General features: G+C 51.2%; 1 protein-coding gene across 1 annotated transcript in view; it reads right to left on the minus strand.

Moving 5' to 3' along the window:
* Positions 1-3,907: 3,907 nt before the first annotated feature.
* The window catches only part of WDR59 (WD repeat domain 59), a 42,397-nt gene continuing 27,307 nt past the window's right edge, over positions 3,908-18,997 (minus strand). The window contains exons 18-25 of the mRNA XM_009998309.1: positions 13,584-13,717; positions 12,637-12,718; positions 10,565-10,677; positions 9,304-9,451; positions 9,135-9,207; positions 7,568-7,694; positions 6,968-7,110; positions 3,908-4,143 (exon numbers count right to left, since the gene is read on the minus strand). Of these exons, the coding sequence (XP_009996611.1) occupies positions 3,908-4,143; positions 6,968-7,110; positions 7,568-7,694; positions 9,135-9,207; positions 9,304-9,451; positions 10,565-10,677; positions 12,637-12,718; positions 13,584-13,717 (1,056 nt within the window). The remainder of the gene's footprint in view (positions 4,144-6,967; positions 7,111-7,567; positions 7,695-9,134; positions 9,208-9,303; positions 9,452-10,564; positions 10,678-12,636; positions 12,719-13,583; positions 13,718-18,997) is intronic.

The raw sequence follows: 18,997 nt of genomic DNA on the forward strand, positions 1-18,997 counted from the left end.
CCCCCCCCCCCCAGCTCTGCGGTGAGGATGGGGGAGCAGGGGGAACCCTCTGGAGCAGGGATGCTCTGGAGTACTGGTGGCACTGGGAGACGAACGGTGCTGGGACAGCAAACAGCACCAGCTCAGCAACAGGGGGGGGGGTTTTGCTGGTGGCCCCTTCTTCTCATCCCTGTGTCCCTGGTGTCCCCCCCACCCTGCTGTGCTGGCCCCCAGGGCAAGCAGGATCAGGGAGTGGAGGCAGCTGATGGATCAGCCTGGCCAAAAGCAGAGCAGCCAAATGGGTTTTGGCTCATCAGCTCCCAAACTGGTTTACCCACCAGACAGACGCTGGGACAGACAGGAATGTGCCCCTGGGCTTTGGGCAGGATCAGACCCTCGCAGCCTGGGGCAACGGGGAGGAGGAGGCTGATGCAGAGGCTGCAAGGAGCAGCATCCACAGGGAAAGGCTTCCCTTGGCACCTTCTCCAACATCCATCATTCCTTGTTTCTCTGCCAAGCTCGGATCACTGGGATTAAACTTCCTTCTCTGTGCAGGGAGAGCTGGAGCAGGGACACCCTCCTTACAGCCCTGCTGGCTCTGCCCTGCACAAAGAAGGGTTTAAAAAGCTGAGGGTGGCCTGAAGGGTGCAGGGAGGGCTGGCATGGGAGCCTTCTCTTCCAGCCATCCTTGGAAAAGCTGCTGTGGATGCCCTGGTGACAGCCCTGGGGCTGCAGCACCTTCTGCCCAAGCTGCCACTTTTGGGGGTGGCCCAAGGTCCCCTGTCCTTGGCACCCTCCTTGGCCATGGGCAGGGGGTGTGAGATGAGGAGTGGGGTGGGCAGGGTTCTCCAGCTATCCAGGATGGATCTTCCCTCCCTGGAGATGCCTGGTCACTCCCAGAGCCCTGGCAAAGCCAAGTGATGCCCCGAGGGAAGTGGTTTCACACCCTTCCCACGTGGCAGGCGGGGAGCTGGCTCCTGCCTGGCCCTGAGCTGCTGCCTTCATTTCATGTCCCCTTGTTCCTGCTCCAGCAGGAAGCAGGAAGGGTTGGTCACCCCCTCCAGCAGGTAGGACTGATGGGTGTTCTACAGACTTGCTTTTGGACTGGATGCTCTGCTTGGTTTGACCCCAGCAGCTTCCCAGGGCTGGCCTGGTGCTCACTGCCGTGCTCCCTGCTGAGACCCTCAGCACTGCCTCCCACCTCCCTCCAACCTGAGTTTCACAGGGGAATTTGGCCAGATTTGGGAATTTCTTCCACTTTACCACATCATTGCAAAGAGCAGGGAGGGGCAAGAGGACGAGCAGAGCAGGCGGAGAGGCTGGTGTGGGTCACCAGCACAAGCAACAAGCCCCATTTCTGATCATTTACCCCAGCCAGGGTCTCTTGAGAGCAGGGAAGATGTTTTCTCTTCTCAGCAAGGCTCCAGGCAGGCGAGAATAAGCCGTTTCCTTGCAACAGTCGCCTCTGTGTGGAGCCACTCCCAAAGCCCCACACGCTGCAGGGTGTGAGACCCATGCCCGGGCAGAAATTCCACCTCCCTCTGCAGGGTTGCACAACCAGCCACTGCAAAGAGGTGGTGGTAGCTTTTCCACCTTCCCCTGAAGCACCAGTCACCTTCCAGCTCGGAAATATTCAGATACTACAGAGATAGGCTGTAATGAACTGTAATAACACACATAAAATGCCACAACCTGTCATTCCGTCACCTTTAAATAACAAGGCTCCTTTCCCTTCCAACCCACAGGAGCACTCGGGCATGGCAATGAAAATACTTCCCAGGTGAATGGTTGTCACGTAGGAAGAGGGGGGGTTGGGAGCCCTCTTCCTGGGACAGCACCCAGCAAGGCAGCAGGCAGCATCCTGGGGTGCTGGGGGTGCAGACACTGCCTGGGACCCCCCCCCCCAGGAGCTGCAGGGTTCACAAGGCAGAATCATGGAATGGTTTGGGTTGGAAGGGACCTTAGAGATCATTTTGTTCCAACCCCCGTGCATGGGCAGGGACACCTCCCACCAGCCCAGGCTGCTCCAAGTCCCATCCAACCTGCCCTTCAACACTGCCAGGGATGGGGCAGCCACGGCTTCCCTGGGCAACCTGGCCCAGGCTCTCACCACCCTCACACCAAACAATTTCCTCCTCACGTCTCACCTCAATCTCCCTCTTCCAGTTTTAATCCCTTCCCCCTTGTCCTCTCCCTCCCTGCCCTTGTCCCAAGTCCCTCCCCAGCTTTCCTGGAGCCCCTTCAGGCACTGGAAGGTGCTCTAAGGTCTCCCTGGAGCCTTCTCTTCTCCAGGCTGAACACCCCAACTCTCCCAGCCTGTATCATCACCCAGCTCCGTTTCTGCAAGAGATGCAGGGTGACCCATGGACACCTCCCAGGCTGTCACGTTATCCCTGCACCAACACATCTCCTGTGAGAGCCAAGGTTGGGGGTCCCAGCAGCTACTGGAGGCCCCTGCTACCATCAGGCACAGGTATCCAGAGCAGGACCCCACTTCGGGGTGCAAGGAGAGGGCTGTGGGGTGCCACACCAGGAGGGAGAGCTGCTGGGGCCTCCCTGGGAAGGGAGAACAAGCACAATGACATCGAGTTCCATCAGAACAGCACTTACAAAAATAATTTTAATGTCTGAAGGTTTAGGATACACCATCTGTTTATTCCACAGCAGGATCCCACAGCCTGAGTTAGCACAGAGGGTGGGCAGGGCACGTGGCCCCCTTTGCCCAAACCCAAAGCTGGGGCTGGAACCTGCTCAGGCAGTGTCACAGCAGTGTCCCCAGGAGCCCCAAACTGACAGATCCATCCAGTACATTCTTCAGTTGAAGCTCCACAAGGAGAAAAAGGCACCAACCTTTTGCCTCCCTGAATCCTACCCCCCCTTCCAAACCTTCTTTCCCCTTAGCAATTGCTGCCTCCTCAGCTCAGGAGCCTCATCACTCAAGCACAGCAGCAGCCAATCCCAAATTCTTCATTGGTTCCCCCTGTAGAGCCTGGAAAAAACAGCCCAAAAGGAGTTGCTGGGAGCAAACATCCTCCTGGTGTTTTCCCCACGAGGAAGACAAGGCTTTCAGAAACACCCTCAGGTGCCACCATCCATGGACACATTGTGTGGATCACAAACTCAACAGGCAGAAGCTTTCCCCAGTCACCAGGACATGCCCCTGACAAGGCAGGGACAGGTGAGTTAAAGTGCATGGTGGCACCTGGGCAGAGCAGAAGCTGGAGACACCTTAAGAGTAATGGTACTGAAAATGCAGGAAGAAAACAAATCCCACTGAGCTCAGGGGTGGGTTTGGGCTTTTCCCACCCAGACACTGGCCTGTGGAACTTTGACACTGGAAGCTGTTTGGGAAGCAATCCTGAAAAATGTAGCTTCATGCTTTTGCTTGATGGGGTAACCTAAGGATGTCAAGTGCCATCCAAAGGAAGGACCCTGCTGCCTCCAAGGCAACTCTAAGCACAGTCCCATTGAGTCTTTTCTTTCCTTCAGAGCTCACTGCTGTTCATGGGTTCTATTTCTGCCTTAAAATGTGCAAAACAACTATTCTGCTTACTCTGATCCCCTGTCAGGAGGCACCTGGAAAGACATGATGTAGCTGGAGCAAGTTGGGCTCTGCCAGGCAAGTGCTTTCCCAAGGAGCTTTTGAACATCTCATCCCAACTGTGACTTGCCAATATCCACACACCTTTCTGCAAGAGAGAGCAGTTTTATCTGGTCTGGCATCCATTGCCAGCAATGGACACAAGGAGTTTGGTCAGATCAGTCTGAAAGCCACCTGGGAAGTGTAGGAAGACTGGAAGCACTGGTAAACCTCCCTGCGAGCACGTGGCCAGGACATCCCACGGCACCTCCTCCAGACGCCTGTGGAGCATTCCACAGTGGCTTGGGAATTCCAGATGAAACGTCATCCCTTCTTGTCAGCAGGGGTTCAGAAGGTGCTCTCCAGCAGGCAGTGGCACCCACAGCCCGTGGGACAGACCTCCTGGGTCCGAAACCACTCCATCATGTGGCTGGTGTGGCCCCCGTGGCCGCAGGTCAGGCAGAAGTTGGAGGAGCCCCGCACGGCCACGTGGCAGATGGCACACTGGAAGGTGAAGCCCTTGCAGATGGCACACTGGGTGCCACGCACCTCGCTGCGACAGTGGCTGCAGTACACCCCAAACTCTGGGGGAAAGGGAGGGGGAGAAAAGGGGAGGAAGGCAGTTAGGGCTTGGCAGGGTGGTGGGCAAAGCAGCCCAGCGCGCGGCTCCCGCCTTGTTCAAGCGGTGAGTCTTGTGAACCCAGATGTGCCTCAAATCTCCCTGCAGGCCAAGAGAATGGGATCCTAGAGGTCTCAGTTTGGTCTCCACGTGGGAGCAGACAAGGGTAGTTGGTGGGTTGGGGCACAGGCTGGCTCACCCTTCCCCCTGATGGCTGCACAGCTGTTGGCTGGGGATGTGAGTCAGGCTCCCAGCTCCAGACACGATGGAGGTGAAGGTTTCCTGCTGGTCTCATCTGCCTCACATCACTGAGGGTACCAGAGCCAAGCAGAACAGCCTTGGCTTCTCATGAGAGGGCACAGAGCACACCTGATGTGTGCAGCATCAGTGCTGTCTGGCACTGTTGGCCATGGAGGGGCAATGGCAGGCATCAAAGTCACCCGTTTCCCCTCCAGTTACTCCCCAGGTGAGAAGGTGAGAACTGCTGCTCCTCCAGCAGCCCTCACCTGCTGCTCTCCTCCCAGCTTCTGTGCACCTTTTCCCAGAGGCCTAGGAAGGAGCCCTTGTGGCAGCTGTCCTTAAGGAGCACTCCTGGGCTCCTGCAGTGCTGAAAAGATTTTGGGAGAATTCACACATGCTTTAAGGTCACTTCAGCCCTGAATCAGAGAGGACAGGGCACGTCTGGGCTCTTATTCATAGTGTCCCAGACTGGTTTGGATTGGAAGGGACCTTAAAGATCATCTAGATCCACCCCCCTGCATGGGCAGGGACACCTCCCACCAGCCCAGGCTGCTCCAAGCCCCATCCAACCTGCCCTTCAACACTGCCAGGGATGGGGCAGCTCACACAGTCTCACCAAATCTCAGCCAACTCCAGATTTGGGTGGAATGATGGATTTTGTGTCCTGGTGGTTCAGAGCCCTGGGAGACCCGGGGTGTGGGTGGGAGCAGGAAGGGTGGCTGCTCTGCCCTGGGTGGTGGGTAAAAGAGACTAATTAAAGGCAAAGGATCAATTAAGAAATGAAACAGAAGCTAAAATAAGTCATAGAATGAAATGGGAACAGAAGGGAAAGAAAAGAACAAGTAGAGTGAAAAGTGGGAAAAAAAATGGAAATGGGATAAAAAGGAATGGAAAAGAAAGTGAAGAAAATAGTGCAAAATAAAATAGTAAAATGATAAAAATTAAGAGAAAATAAAGTAATTCAAAGGAAAATACTAAAAAAATGGATTAAATTAAATTAAAATAAAAATATAATATAAAGTAATGAAAGATAATAAAAATTAAGTAAAAGAAAGTAAAGGAAAACAAAGTAAAATAAAATAAGAATGAAATAAAATGCTAAAAATTTAAAATAAATGAAAAGAATGTAGGCCAGTACAAAAGAAGAGAATAAAAATAAAATAATGGAAATTCAAAGTAAAGGAATAGGGAATAAAATATAATAGTGGAAAGTGAAAGAATAAAAAATTAAAATAAAAGATGATAAAGTAAAATAAGATAAAATGAGTTAAAATAAGATCAGTTAAAATAAGTTAAAATAAATAAAATAAGACAAGATAAACCAATTAAAATAAAATAAAATAAAATAAAAAAAATAAAATAAAATAAAACAAAACAAAATAAAATAAAATAAAATAATCTTACAGGGATGTGCAGTGAGAAAGCCTAATGGTTACTGAAAAAGCCCATATATATAAAGGCCAGTAGTCTAATGGTAAGCAATATCTAGTACAGTTATGTGACAATGCTAGAGATAGCAAACAAGGCACTAGTAATACTTATTATCAGAGGAACAGTTACAGCACTAGCAGTTGTGGGTGAATGTGAAATCTCTGTAAAAAAAGCCTGTACCTCTAGCACACTGCTTTGGCAACAAAAGCAAACGAGACACTGAGCTACCAAACTGCTGCATAAAGAAGGAAGATGAAGGAAGTCAGGCGTGTCACTTTAAACTTCAGACAGCCACAAAATACATCATCTTTTCTAAACCTATGTCTAGGCAAGCACGAGCAGATAGAGCTTGTGGCAATGGTTTTGTGAGATATTCAGATACCACAGTGGTGGCTGCCACAGACATATGCATGCTTAGACAGTATTTCATAAGATGGTTGCCACTGGGAAACTCTCTTTCCATTTTCATGTGAGTGGGACTGGACCAAGGGATGTCATGCAGTGGGACAGAGTGCTTGTCAGAATTGGAGACCACTAAAGGACCAGAAAAGGAAACAAATCCTGGTTTCCCTATTTCTTGGCTAGTTCACCCACAGGTACAGATCTTGGAATTTCACACATGCTTTAAGGTCACTTCAGCCCTGAATCAGAGAGGACAGGGCACGTCTGGGCTCTTATTCATAGTGTCCCAGACTGGTTTGGATTGGAAGGGACCTTAAAGATCATCTAGATCCACCCCCCTGCATGGGCAGGGACACCTCCCACCAGCCCAGGCTGCTCCAAGCCCCATCCAACCTGCCCTTCAACACTGCCAGGGATGGGGCAGCCACAGCTTCCCTGGGCAACCTGGGCCAGGCTCTCACCACCCTCACACTGAATAAATTCTTTCTGTTCAGAGGGAATCAAGAACAGCCACCAGCACAAACAACTGGAGATGTTACAAATCTACACAACCCTTGAATCAACATCTTCGAGCCTCACCTCCACCCAGAGCTGAGAAGGCAAAAGTCTGTGTTGGCAGAGCCAATCTCTGGGCAGCCTGATGGACACTTTCCTCCCACCTGCTCCCTGCACATTCCTAAGCTCCAGAGGCAGCTCCTGCTGGAGCAGACACTCACCAATTCCTTTGTGGGGATCAGGAGGACAAGAGACAAACTTGAGCACCTCAGCCCTCTTCTCTCGCAGGCCCCAGCGATACAGGATCTCCCCATAGCACTTCTTAAAGTCATCAAATTGCTGAGTGTTGGCAGGATCCAGGAGCCTGGAGGAACAAACAGGGTTGACACTCACCTGATGGACTTTGAAGACATTCTGGTTGCAATACTCATCCCAGCCATGGCTACGCAACCAGCTCAGGTTGCTAGGAGGGCAGATGAATTCCCAAGTCTTGCTGAAACCTCGTGGAATGCTAACGGGTCTGGCCTTCACCTGTTCTACACTCAAGGGTGCAGACTTCACAGATGGGATTGCCCTCCAGGACCCCCCCCATGCCCACCTACAGATGTATCACAGGCAACCCCAGCAGAGTTGAGCTGCAGTTTAAAGCTTCTCCAAATGAGTACCTGAAGGAAAAGGCCTAGGAGCAGGTGTGGTCCTTCACAGCAGCCACTCTGGGTGCTCACTGGAGCCAGAGACCTGGCCAGAGAGTTCCAGCTGCCTTGGGCACAGAGCTACCTTGGGCACATCCCTGAATGTCCCCAAGATGTGCCCTAACCTACCTTTTGTTCTTCTCGTGCTGGTCTTTCTCCCGCTCCCGGGGATCGGGATACGTCAGGTTTCCGTAGCGAAAGTCATCTGGAGAAGACTCACACCAGGGAGTGGAGACCTGCTCCGTGTCCTTGTTGGCTGCAAGGATCACAAGGTTGTGAGCACACCTGAGGAACCACACAGCACCCAGCAGCACAACCCCCCCAGCACTGGGGTGGGGAAGGAAGACACGAAGCCCACACACACGCAGACACCCCGGTTTGCTCTCCAAGGGTGGCCAGGTCACCTTCTGCTGTCCTACAAACACTGCCCTGGCCTCAGTGCCAGCCTCTGCTTGCCAAGTTGGGAACAGGGATCATCAGGCTGAGAAATCTATCATGGAGGGAGATCCCTTTTGCCTTCCTCTTTCGAGGAACCAGGCAATCAATCCCATGGGGGTTGCTTGGGGACATCAGCCCTGGCAGGATGGGATCCTCCTTCCTAGACAGGGAGGACTCATCTGGTATGTAAAGGGGCCTCTGTAGGTCAGGCTTTGCCCTGGGGCAGGGAGAAGATTGTTTACAACAACTACCAGACGACATCAGCTCCATTAACCCCCTCCCAGATGCTTTGAAACCACAAAGAGAAACTCCAGGCTTTGGAGCCAACAGGGCTGATGCTGCCCCAGGCCATTCCTATCACCAGGAATCAGTCAACAGCTTCAACTCTGACAGCTGAGCCCTTTGGAGTGACTTGTCTTTGACACCTTGGCAGCTTAGCAGAAAAGCCCTTAGGCCCACGGGTACTGGTGGTACTGGGAACCCAGCCTGCTGGGTTTCCAGTGACAGGAGGAAGCACAGCATTGCTTTTTCCCCCAGGACCCTGTGGAATCAGCTGGCTGGGGACACTTGGAGGCCACTCTCCGTCACTCACTGATCCTGGGGATGGGCAGAAGTGCCCGAGGACTGCAGGAAAGCAGATGTCATCCCTGTCTGCAAAAAGGACAAGGAGAAGGGCCCAGGGAACTACAGGCCAGTCAGCCTGACCTCAAACCCCGGGAATGTGATGGACCAGTTCATCCTGGGAACCATGTCCAGGCAGATGAAGGACAGGGGAATGAGCAGGCATGGATAATGGTCTCCAAGTGTGCCAAGCACCAGGGCTGTGGGGAGCTCATGGCTCCAGGGGCAGCCTCCCTGGGTGCTCACTGAAGCCAGACTGGGAGCAAAACAGCACAAACTGCTCTGGCTCTGTACTTGTCTCCAGCTGGAAAAGAAAGCAGCAGGAGCTCTTGGCTCAGGGACCTAGCTTGGTATGCCTGAGGGTGTTTGTGGCAGTTCCTCCAAAGCCTGGTTGGACGACAAACTATGGAAATCAGAAGGGGCAGGACTGTGGGAACAAGGACAAGGTTCCTGCAAGCCCTGCTCACTTCCAGTTTAGCCCAGCCCTGGAAAGCTGCTCCAGAAGAGCCCACCTGCAGCCACAGCCAGTACTAACCCCCCTCCGTCCCCACCACTGGAGACATCTGAAGCCCAGGTCAGGGTTTAGGCTGGGAGGGAGGGAGAGGAAGACTCCTATTCACTACCCAGGTCTCAGTACCTATATTCCAGCCTCCAGTGCCAAGTCCAGGGTCTGACATGCTGGAACAGGAGCCAGAGGAAGTAAAGCTGGGCTGTTGAGGGGGAAAGGAGAGGACATCATGTCATCTACGTGAGAGATGGTCAAAGAGATCCAAGCCAAGTGGAAAGTACACGTTGTGTGATCGTACATAGCGACTGTGGGAGGCCAGGTTGGAGGCACGTTGAGGAAAGGAACCATAGGAGTTTGGGCACCCCTGGAGCCTGGACTGGGCTTCAAAGACACTGCAGAGCATGGCCAGGGTCTGCACATCGTGGAGCTGGGAGTAATGAGCCAGCCTGGGAAAGAAGAAGGACAGACAGGATGAGAGGATTCAGTGACAAAAGCATCGAGACTCCAGGGCAACTCACTTTGAGCCCATGGCATCAATCAGTTGGAGTCACACAAGTGCTGACAGGGGGCACCAGCACCCTGCAGGACTGGGTGGTCTTTTCTGGACACCTTTGAGGGGTCAGGTCCTCCTTCTGAAAACACCCATGGCCTAACAGGTGGGAGAAAGATGGGAGCTCTGGGAACACAACAGTGCTCATGGCCTGATGTTTGTGCAGCTTCAGGAACAAGGTCCACAGGGGTAGAGCCATTAGGGTCACCCCCAGCCACCTCATCTTCAACAAAACCCTCTACATCCAAGCATCCCACATCTGGATCACCAGGCAAAACCCCACCACAGGTTTTCTGGAAGACTGTGAAGTTTCTGGATTGCTCTGAAGACACGGAACCTGTCCTCCCTTCCCACAGCTGCAAAATACACCTCCCAAATCCTGCACCTCCAAATGGGTTCTATCAACAGAGAAGGTCTATGACAATGTCCCGTCCTGAACAGCTTCTCTGGCAGGAGGACACCTGCAGCTAACCCTTGGCTTTGAGACCAGTTGAAATGATTTCCCAAGTAATGCTCTAGGGAGACAGGGAATTTGAAGGTGAAAAACCAGCTGCAGCAACACACTCATTTAGAATCCCAGACTGGTTTGGGTTGGAAGGGACCTTAAAGATCATCTAGATCCACCTCCCCCTGCATGGGCAGGGACACCTCCCACTAGACCAGGTTGCTCCAAGCCTCATCCCCTTGAATTTAGGAGGTAGGGAGCAGACATCCCACATCTCCCAGTCAGGCAATCTGAGCTCTGGCTGCACTTGGCCTGTTGCTCAACCTTAGCCCAAGAAGATGTGGCTGACAGGTGGGAGGCCAAATGCTGCCTCCTGCATGTCCTCCACACACCTGCACCTTCCCTTCTTGAAGCATCCCAGTCTTGAGAAGGGGATGAAAACAACAAAAAAGAAGGCTGTGGCACTATTCCAAGTCTGAAATGATGCCACACAACACCCATAGTTCTGGAGGCCTCTGCTCCTCCAGCCATTCCCAATCCCTCCCAGGCATCCCAGGTACCTACAAGGACTCCAGTAATTGACGTCCAAATGGATGTTGTGCCCAAGGTATCTCCAAATCTGGGTCAGACTTTGGGCCAAGGCAGAGATCAGTAGCTACCATGGCCAGTGACCAAACCTGGCAGACAGGAAAGAAAACCACCAAGACAACTATTAGAAATAACCACCCTCCCAGGGCATAGGTGTGCACAAATTCACCCAGACAGATAATGATGGAGCTGCATTTATTTATTTATTTTATTTCCTGGCAGCAGGAAACAGTTTCAACCTCTGTCACAAATAATAGAGAGTAACACAAACCCAAAGCTCTCCCTGTCCCACTTGCTTTCAACTTTGAAGAACACCACTCCAGAGTCAGACCTGTCAGAGCAGCTTCACAGACCTCTTGGTGCATTTTAGACTCACAAACCTCCAAAGGGTTTGATACAAGTTTGATAAGTTCTTGGGTTCAGAGATGGCTGGTGGTAGAAAGGTTACTGGTGAATCATTATTTGCATAGATATGATCTTTTGATTATCTGTCTTACTGAAGATTTCTGTCCTAACACAGCACAACACAGGCAGGAGTAAAATTTGCCACTTCTAATCCAACATTTCACATGAAATTTCTCCTCTGTTTTTCATTCTCTACTCTGGAAATGGTTCCATCTTTTCAGTCTCTCTATCACTGATCTAGGACTGTTTATTCTGCCATGCTTTTGAAAATGGGGCAATAAGAACATTCCAGGGTAAAGGAAAGTTCCTAGTTTGGCATGTAAAAAAGAGCAGGAAAGGAAAAGGAGGACAGGGATGGGAAGCAGAAACCAAGAGTGCTGGCAGCAAGAAGTAAAACCAAAGTATGTTCTCCAAGCACAAAGAACAGCCAGGAACAGCAGACCCACAACTGCTCACTGTGAGACCAGACAGCATCACAGAATGGTTTGGAAAGGACCTCAAAGATCATCTAATTCCAACCCCCTGCATGGGCAGGGACACCTCCCACCAGCCCAGGCTGCTCCAAGCCCCATCCAACCTGCCCTTCAACACTGCCAGGGATGGGGCAGCCACAGCTTCCCTGGGCAACCTGGTTCCAGTGTTGAGAAAACAGGAGATAAACTGGAACAGGGGCAGGAGAGGACAGAAAGGAAGTGGGAAAGATGCCACTTCCTACACTGCTGAGGAGCACGTCCAACATGGAACCTGCAGGGCAAACCTGCTGACAACACAGGCTGGAGTTCCATGGGACAAGGGAAAAACAAGTGAGAAACAGAGATATCTCAGAAATCTCACTCAAGTTGCTCCACCCAAGCTGTGGTCCAACGAGGGCAAACCAGACAGTAAGAGGAAGCACTGACAAAGAGGAGTAACATCTACCTTCTCCCTCCTGATCTAGCAGGACCCACCAAGAAGAAAGACAACATCTTGAGCTTGTTTCTGCTTAGATTAGGTAAGTCCATGCATGTTCCTTGCCCTGGTCTGGGAAGAGCCAAATGCCCAGGGGAGGGGCAGAGGCTTCCCTGGCAGTGCCAGCCTGCTCCCCTCTTCCAGGCACTCCTGAACCTTGTCACAAATGTCCTGCCTGTTGTGATGGACTAATCACATGGACAAGGATGAGCCAAAATAGCCATTTTTCCTCACTTCTAGCCAAAGGGAAATGGCCAGGCCTGCTCTAGAGCTGGGTCCCTGGGCTCAGCCTCTTGGAGAGAGGCTGCACTTAACAGATGAATGCCAAAAAACAGGAACAATTCCATAAGACAAAAATCAAAATGCTGATGGCAGCCAGGCACTTTGTGTGCATAGTTACCCCCTGAAAGAGCAGGCTACACTCCTCTGCCTGCAGGAATTCCCTGAAAATATGTGCTTCATGGAGGTTGGCAAAGGACAGAACAATCTGCCTGCAGCCTGGGAAGGAAGCTCTGGATGCCAAGAGTCAACGAGACAGAGACTACACCTGTGGCTGGTCCACAGGCCTCAGTTCCCCAACCAAGGACTCCCTGAACAACTGCAGGACCCAGGTGGTTGTTGGGGTATCCAGGTGACACAGGACAGATGACTTGAGGGCAGCACAGGGTGCTGAGGAATGAGATTCAAAGTTATACCTGCACAAGATCCCTCCGTCCCACAGCCAGGGCTGAGGCAGCATTCTTCTGGCAGGTCTCCTGGATATTATTCACATTCAGTCTAAAAAGAAAGGAGATAGCTCAGCTCTGGTTGGCAACTCACCTGGGAAGGTGAGGAGGGATGAGGGGAATGTGGTTCTGGCAGCAGGGAGCAGCTCAGAACTTCCAGATTACTATGAGGCTGTGAGCAGGGCCAGGATCCCATCCCTTCCTCCCCTGTTATTCAGGGATCATCCTTCTGGCAATTTTCACTATTCACCTTCACAGCACATGAAGTCCAGCTCCAAACTAGCTGGGATTGCTCCTAACATGCACTGCTTCCAAGGAGACAGTGAACTAAATGTGTGCCAGTAACAAGAGATTCTGTTAATATCCAAATTAGTTTGGAAAAATATGTTCCTTGTAAAAAAAAAAAATCAACCAAACAACAAACCACAGAACTTCTCCAGCCTTTCTATCAAAGCAGAACTTGCTGTACAGACACTGGCATGTACAACCAGGTCCTCCAAGTGAATGTGGCACTCCAAATGCTTCTGAAATTCTAAAGCTTTATGAACTATAAGATCAGTTCCATGGCAGGGGAGTGTGCATTTATTGGGATTTTTAAACCTACGTAAGAGTTTAACGTGGGGTTTGAGGAATAATTTGTACTGATCACTTCTCTTTTCAGCTGACAAAAAAAACTGAGCCTGCAAGATTAGCAGTGATGATGCTCTGGGTACATCACAAATTCCTCCCATCACACCGTTTGGATTGACAGGAGACAAGTCCCCCCCCTCACACAGGGACACCATAAAAAAGAAGCAAGGCAAGAAGGAAGGAACAAGGTGTGGAACCGAAGATCAGTGCTGGCTGATAGCAGGATTAAAACTCAGCAATGCCAGAGGGCTGCATGCACTCAGGGCAGGATGCCAGCCCATACTCACATGTATTGCTCCCCCAGCACCTTGTGGACAGGCAGCAAGCAGGAAATATCTTGGATAATCACTTTCCCTGCAGCTTTGATGGGCCGGTTGTTGGCATCTGTCCCTTCTCGTTTGCTTTTCCACCTCCTTGATTTCTGCAGGACAAATGACAGTGTGTTAATAAGGAGCAGGAGAGCAGGTTCCTCTGGGCCAGGGAACAAAGCACTAGGGTCAGGAATAATGCAAGCAGCACCCAAACCTGCCTCTCAGAAGGCTTTGGTGTTACCCTAGGAAACACCCAAGACATGCCCAGGAGAACAAGCATCTCCATCTGGAGGAAGTGGAAAGCAGGTCAAGGCAGCAAGGTCAAGGTCAAGGTCAAACTCACTCAAAAATCAGCATTTTGTTGAGTTCTCCTGTGCAAGCCAATAAGAATCAGCATCAGGGTGGGATGCCCATCAAGCCCAGGCAGGTTTTCAGGATGGTTCAATCATTAGAGGGCTGGTCTGGGGACCCTCTGCACACAGACCACCCGCTGACTTCAGCCACCAGCAGCACAGAGATGGGTGGGAGGCAGCTCCTGTTTGCCCTCAGCTTCAGGGCAAGCTGACAGCTCCAGACTGTCTCTTTTGGTCTCTCAGGGTTTGAACCCACCCCTGGTTAGAATCAGGACAGGGCTCCCACCTCCTGCTTTACCAACACCTTCAAACAAACAACTGGCAGGTGATAAAGCAGGGCCCAAGTTTTCCTAGCAAGGCTCCTTAGCTACTTACAGCTGGCTCAGGACATGAGGTGGGGGAGCAGAAGGAGAGGAATGAACACAAGGGGAACACAACCAAGAAGCCAAGATTCCCAAATAACAGCCAAGGAGGCCACCTCAACACCAGGCTGCAGAAAGCCACCTTGGCTGTGTGAAACTCCATGGAGTATTTGGTTGGGATCCTGGCCTCTTCCAGCTCCTCCAGGAGGGTGAGGAGGAGGGATGAGAGGACGTGTGACAGGCAGAAGGCACTGGAGCTCCACGGAAGGAAGCACTGGCTGCTCTGCAGGAGGCTTTGCAATGCTGCTCCCCTGTGGCACTGGTTCTCCCTGACACATGCTGGCCCTGCTCCTAAGCAGAAGTGTCTCCTGGTCCTACAGTCATGGAGAGGGCCTTGAGGGATTTGTGGTGGGGCTTCCTACACTCCCCCCCGAAGGAGAACAGCCCCTTTGGAGGACCCAGCAAAGCAGCCCTGTGCTGATGGCTCTGCAAGGCAAGGAGATCACACAGGCAACATGTTGGTGCTCCTGAAGAGCTGGGCTGCAGGAAGGGCAGGTATTTGCCCAGCTAGCAGGGTCACCTCTACTGTGGATGTCTGGCCAGCTCTGGGGTGGCTGGATGCCAAACTGCCTTTGCCCATGACCATGCAGTCCTGTGAGAACCTGGGCAGGCTTATCACAGAGACAAAATGCCCTTAAAAAAACCCTCAAACAAACAACTAGTCACCTTCAAAAATTCATTCCTCCTTCACTGCCTGCCTGGCCCAAGCTTAGGTCAATACACTGAGGAGGTCTTGCCATGCTGAGCATAAAACCTTGGACACTGGGTGCCCAAGGTCCAGAGGCTTGACAGTAAGGGAAGGTGTTTCTGACTTCATGGAGGTGGAAGGGGGATTTTTCCAGGCATCACCAATTCCCCTGACTTTCCACCACTCCCCAGAGCCAAGAGGAGCAGAGTATGCACACTGCCCAGTACCCAGAGGTGCCAAAAAGCTGGTGCAAACAGGGCTGCCAGCACCCAGAGCTATGGGAAAACTGGCTGACTAGGGCTTAATTCTGTTCCCTGCCACCTCCTCTCAAGTCCTAACCCATCCAAACAGCATTTGCCTGCAGCATTTATCTGCTACATCAGTATGAAGCTGCAGTGGAAGTTGGGTAGAACGTGGTTGGGTGGGAGACCAACCTCCAGTCCATCAGCTCCTAACCAAGGTGCTGCCAGGATCAGCTCTAGCTCTTCTGACCACCCAAGTGTCTTCAAAGCCACCTAAAAGTGCAGCTGAAGGACGTGGGCTGTCTCACAACAAGCTTCCCAAACAACAGTGGCACCTGTGCCTCATTCCCTGGCAGGACAGCCACATGCTGTCTCCTGTGAGCAGCAAGGAGCTGCTGATGCTGCCAAAACCAACACTTGGGAGCCCCAGCACAAGGACATGCCACCAGGGCAAGAGTGTTGGGACTGTCCTGGAAGGGCCACCAGGCTTCTCACCAATATTGTCCTACCAAAACCTGTTTGTGCTGTGTCTGAGCAGGCAGCTGAAGCCAGGCTTGCAGACTCCAACCCACATGCTGCAGGTCTATCTTTTAGAGCTTGGCAGGTCATTTTGGGGAGCAACTTGCCACCTCCCAGGCAGCTACAGAAGTTCCCTCTGATCAAGGCAGGTTGACTGCCCTGTCACTGGGAACAGTTTCAACCTTGTCCTGCCCTCTGACAGAGGAAGCCTCCCAACAGGCATTGCAAAGACCAGAAACATGGACAACACATCACTTTCCACAGGTAAAACCAGTCACTTTTTGGGTTGTTTTTTTTGAGAATGACAACAAATGAGGATGAGAATGGAACAAGAGATCCCATGGATGGTTTCCACTTCTTGCTGTTAGCATATCACCAGACAAATTAAGACACTCAATGCATCAGAACCCCTTGAAAACTTGGACTTGGAACAAAATTGTCCTGTTTTCTTCCTCTTAGCACTGCCAAGAAGGGAAGCCCTAATTCTTTACTGGTGCAGCTCCTGGAGTAGAGTCAGTTGATGGCCACATGCCCTGTCAGTACTACACCCCATGACCTCTATCTCCTGCCCCCTGAGCTGTGACAGAAGAAAACAATAAAGCCACATGTAGAGTCACTGCTAAAAATGTCTGGATTTTTGCAATTCAGGTTTGTCTCAACTACAGCAACAGAGTGTCTGAAAAAAAACTGCAAGCAGAAGTATGGGAACCATCATGAATGAGTCAAAACTCATCACCACTGACAGCAGAAGCTCGACTTTGAAACAAATAATTGCTGGTGTTAATTACAGGAGTAGCTCTCCACCAGGCAGCATTTAAGCACAGGGATTATCAGAGGCAAGGAGAGCTCTAGCTTGGGTCTGCCTGGCCAAGGTCCACCACAAGGTTCCTCTCTCCCTTCTGCTCCACCTCTTCTCCCAGGAGAAGCTCCTGCTCTGGTGTTATGGAAAGGTGTCACCAAGGCTCACAGGCATTAGGGTAGGGCAGAAAACATGTATCTCTTCCTAGGGGCTGGAGCACAGGTCACAGGGGGAGCAGGGAACAACGCTGGGGCTGAAGCAGAAATCAACATGCATGCACCAAGCTGAAGGTCAAAGTCTTCTGCACTGTCCCAACTTCTTTCTGCAGTCTAGAATCCACACTAAGGAGAACTGCACCTACCCAGCTGCTCCTGAGAGTTTGAGGAGAGGAAGAAAGAAAATAGCTACAGTGAGAGCAAATGAAGGCTCATCAGCTCCTCCAAGCACCAGAAGAAACCAGAGCGTTCAGGACAGTCGTGGGGTTGGAGGTGACAGCAGGGAACAGCACTGAGTAGTGACTAGAAAAGCCAGCCTGCACCTGCACTACCATCCCCAAGGCTGTGGTCTGTTGCAATCTGAGGTGACAACGATGGCAGCAAATGGGTGACATGTAGAAACAGACAGCCCAAGAATAAGCCACCGACTGCTTCGTAGCAACCGCCCTCCTCGCTGCGTACTCAGCAGGAGTTCCCAAAGGCTGCCTGCCTGCTCAGGAGGGATGCTGAACACCTGGGTGTGTGTGCCTGGGATCCTGCTAACCCAGGCAGGGCTGCAAGCAGCAGCTTCCCTAAATGTCAAGTGCCTGCCAAAATGCCCCTCTGGCACAAGGCTCTGCAAAAATGTCAGGGTTCGTGGTGTAAACTGGTGTTAGTGGGACGAAGGGAAGGAGGGGACAGATCTGATGCCAAAGATGAAGCTGCAAGAAGGTATTTACAAAATCAGGAGTTAAGACTTGGCCAAAATCAGGTTCAGGTTGCTCCTCTTGTTAGTTTTGAAGTAGTTTTTTTAAATCCCTGCCTCCCTGCAGAAAGCTACACTCCTGTATGCCCAGCAGCTGCCTCCAGATTAACTCCCCCCAGGCAGGTCATGCAGCCCTGCCTGGATTTTCTCTTCAAAATAATCAACATTTACTGTTGCCAGACTCACCCACAGTACCAGGCACCTTCCACAAGGGGGCTAAAAAAATCCGAGGCACTTTTGAATTGAATGCCCCCCTGTAGGGCTATTTCTTTACAGCTTCCACCAATTATCAGCTGGCACCTGCCCTGAAGCACCAGGCACTTCTGAATTGGAGGGTAGGCACTACCTTGAAAAAAATAAGGAATTATTCCTTCTTCCAGGCTTCCTAAGCTCCTGCTTTCCATGAGCTTTGCTGAGCTCTTTGCCCAGAAGGCAGGCACCAGGTCTGCACAAATAACCCACTCCTCTTTGTGCCTGCATCTTCACCTTGAGCACCACTCCCCACTTCAGAGAGGTTGATCAGCCTGTTCCAAAGGTGATCCACAAACACAACCAATTCTTCAAGGCTTGGATGTATCATTTCTAAGGATAAATTAGACAAAATTATAACTTTAGCACTACTTGCTCTTCCCTGCAGGCCAGTGGTAAGGGAATTAAACTGGGGCTCTTTGTGCATCACAATTAACCACACCACGAGCTGGCAAGTTCCTTGCTTGGTTTTCTTTCTTTCAGCCTGTTCCTGATCCAAGACAAAATGTCATTTCTTGCCTCCACTGCTCACATTTCTTCATTAGCTCTTTGCAAAAAGACTCGATGGAGTCAAGTAAATTACTTCTGGTTTCTTTCACCTATTTGCCAGGTATAGTCTCAGAGCTGTTGTAATTAGGAAGGCTTGATCCTATTACACCAAGTTAAATTAGGTGTTACAGGTGTCTATTTTATTCCCTGCTGCCTTGTGAAGAGATAGCATGAAGGACAGCAGCTGTGAAAAAAGTTGTTCACACAGATATTAAGAAAAAGGAACCTGAAGAGATAATATTTAAATTGAAGTGGGGTTTTTCAAACTTTACCTATGCTTGGCAGATGAGGGATGAGCTAGCAATGGCCCAAAGTTACAAAACAGCTTGAGTAATGCTGGTATCATCAAGATGTTCCCAGGAATGATGTTCAGGGGCCTGACTAATGGCAAATGACTAGGAAAGGCAGGTGGGTACCTGCCAGGGGGGCTGGAAGAGCAACCACTCCAACTAAATGAAGGGTGGTGTGACTCCAAGGGCTGGGAGAAGATGGCAAAATTCACAAGTTCTATTTATTGCCCCAGGAAAGAAGACTTGGTGTTGCATTGTGCTGAGAATAGGCAGCTCATTTGCATGAGATGACAGATCATTTGTCAGCAAATCAACCAGT

Source organism: Chaetura pelagica, unplaced genomic scaffold (genome assembly GCF_000747805.2).
Source record: "Chaetura pelagica isolate M959 unplaced genomic scaffold, ChaPel_1.0 scaffold125, whole genome shotgun sequence".
NCBI classification, from domain to species: Eukaryota; Metazoa; Chordata; class Aves; order Apodiformes; family Apodidae; genus Chaetura; species Chaetura pelagica.